This window comes from Pseudorca crassidens, chromosome 15 (genome assembly GCF_039906515.1).
Source record: "Pseudorca crassidens isolate mPseCra1 chromosome 15, mPseCra1.hap1, whole genome shotgun sequence".
Classification (NCBI taxonomy): domain Eukaryota; kingdom Metazoa; phylum Chordata; class Mammalia; order Artiodactyla; family Delphinidae; genus Pseudorca; species Pseudorca crassidens.
In genome coordinates, this window is record NC_090310.1 from 63,454,529 (window position 1) to 63,456,194 (window position 1,666).

Sequence of the window (1,666 nt, forward strand, 5' to 3'; positions counted from 1 at the left end):
CTTGCAGACGCAGAGCGCAGCTGAGACTCCCCCACCACTGCCCTTTGCCCGTGGCCTGGGCCTCCAGGATCTGCGCCTGGGGGAGGTGGGGTTGGAGGATGGACCCTCTCCATCCCGGAAGATGCAGCCTTCTCGGGGGAGCCTGCTGGGCTCTGGGACAGGGAGGAACAGGAAGAAATGGCCGTCCCTTTCCGGATGTGGGGTGGGAGCAACACCTCCCAAAGGGAAAAGCCGGCCCCAGCAGGCGCACAGGACTGAGGCGGCCACCCCCGTCCAGCCTGGGTTCCGCCCAGCGCCAGCCTGGCGCAGGCTCGAGGCCCTAATAATGTTTGCTGGATGCCTTCAATACAAGCCTCGGTGCCCAGAATCTCCTTGAGGTTTCAGCCAGGCGTGCCCGCCCCATCCCCCATTCTGGGGAGCAGAATAAGTATGGGGGGGGGGTGACAGGGGACACCATGAGGTGGTGGCAGCCTCTGTGAGAGAGGCAGGCTGCTCAACCCAGAGCTGGGGGGTAGGGGCGCCTTGTGTGCGGCTAATTAAACAGTGACTGTGATGAATCAGGGAGAGGCTGCTGCTTGCTAATTAAATGTGCCGGCAAGGATGGAAGGCAGAAGCAGCCCTGGAACCATGTCGCAGGGCCGGGCCAGCAAGGACAGCGCTTGGCAAACCCCACGCCCCCACGCTGGCTCTGGGCATCCCTTCCGGCCTCTGGCCCTCCCAGCAGGACCCCCGTGGCCCCCTCCCCACTTCCCTATCTCTCCTACCCACCTTGCCGGAGCCAGCGGCCTCGGACTTCCCCCTCCCCACCAACCCAAATCCCTTTCCTGATAAGGGGCTGGGCCTTGGGGAGAGGGAGCCTGTTGGTGCCCGGCGTCTGGCTGGTGGGTGGGCATCATTCTGAGCCTTTGAGTACTCCCCATCACCCCCCGCCAAGACCCCAAAGTTGGGCAAACGAGTCCAACCACAAGAGGCTGGCTGTTGGGAACGAGGCCCCAGGATAATTTTTAGAATCATAGATTCTGAGACTCATGGGCTTAGGCGTCACCCAGTTTCTGCCAGGGTCCTGCTTTGCCCCCAGATGCCCTGGTGTGTGAGAGAGACTGAGGGAGGCTCTCCTTTCTGGCCTCAGTGCTCCAGTCCCGAAACAGGAAGGTCAGAACAAATGATCTCTGACCCCTGAGGATTCCTATAGAGTGGACAGAAAGACCCCAGGGCTGCCTATCCCTGCCCCGTGTCGGCTTCGGCGAGCAGACTCAGTAGCTAAGAGCACGGGCTCCAGAGGCCAGACACCAGGGTCCAAGTCCCAGACCCAGCACTGGCCAAGTGTGTGACCTCAGGCAACGTAGCTAATTGCTGCCTGCCTCAGTTTCCCTGTCTGCAAAGCTGGGGATGGTCACGCTGCCTACTCGAAGGGTCACAGAGGGGATCAAGAGAGAGAATCTGGGTGAGATACTTAGCACAGTGTCTGGCCCATGGAACAGGCCCAGGAAATGTCTGCCATTGTTATTTGAAAACTGGGGCACTCGGGAGGGTGTGGCCTGGCGCCTGCCTCTCATCCATGTGACCTCCGCGTGCAGCCCTGTGCTCTGAGGACAACCGCCCGTGACATGCGGAGAGCATGTCACCCTTCACTCCAGGGCTCTCACACTCTCTCTGACCCTGGCAA

The 1,666-nt window shown here is 61.2% G+C and overlaps 1 protein-coding gene across 1 annotated transcript; it reads right to left on the reverse strand.

Annotated features, from left to right (window-relative positions):
* Positions 1 to 532: 532 nt before the first annotated feature.
* On the reverse strand, positions 533 to 893 carry LOC137208048 (uncharacterized protein C20orf203). Its single transcript, XM_067708501.1, is given in 4 exon segments — positions 533 to 640; positions 643 to 774; positions 776 to 817; positions 819 to 893. Coding segments are annotated over 4 exon segments (357 nt in total).
* Positions 894 to 1,666: the final 773 nt, after the last annotated feature.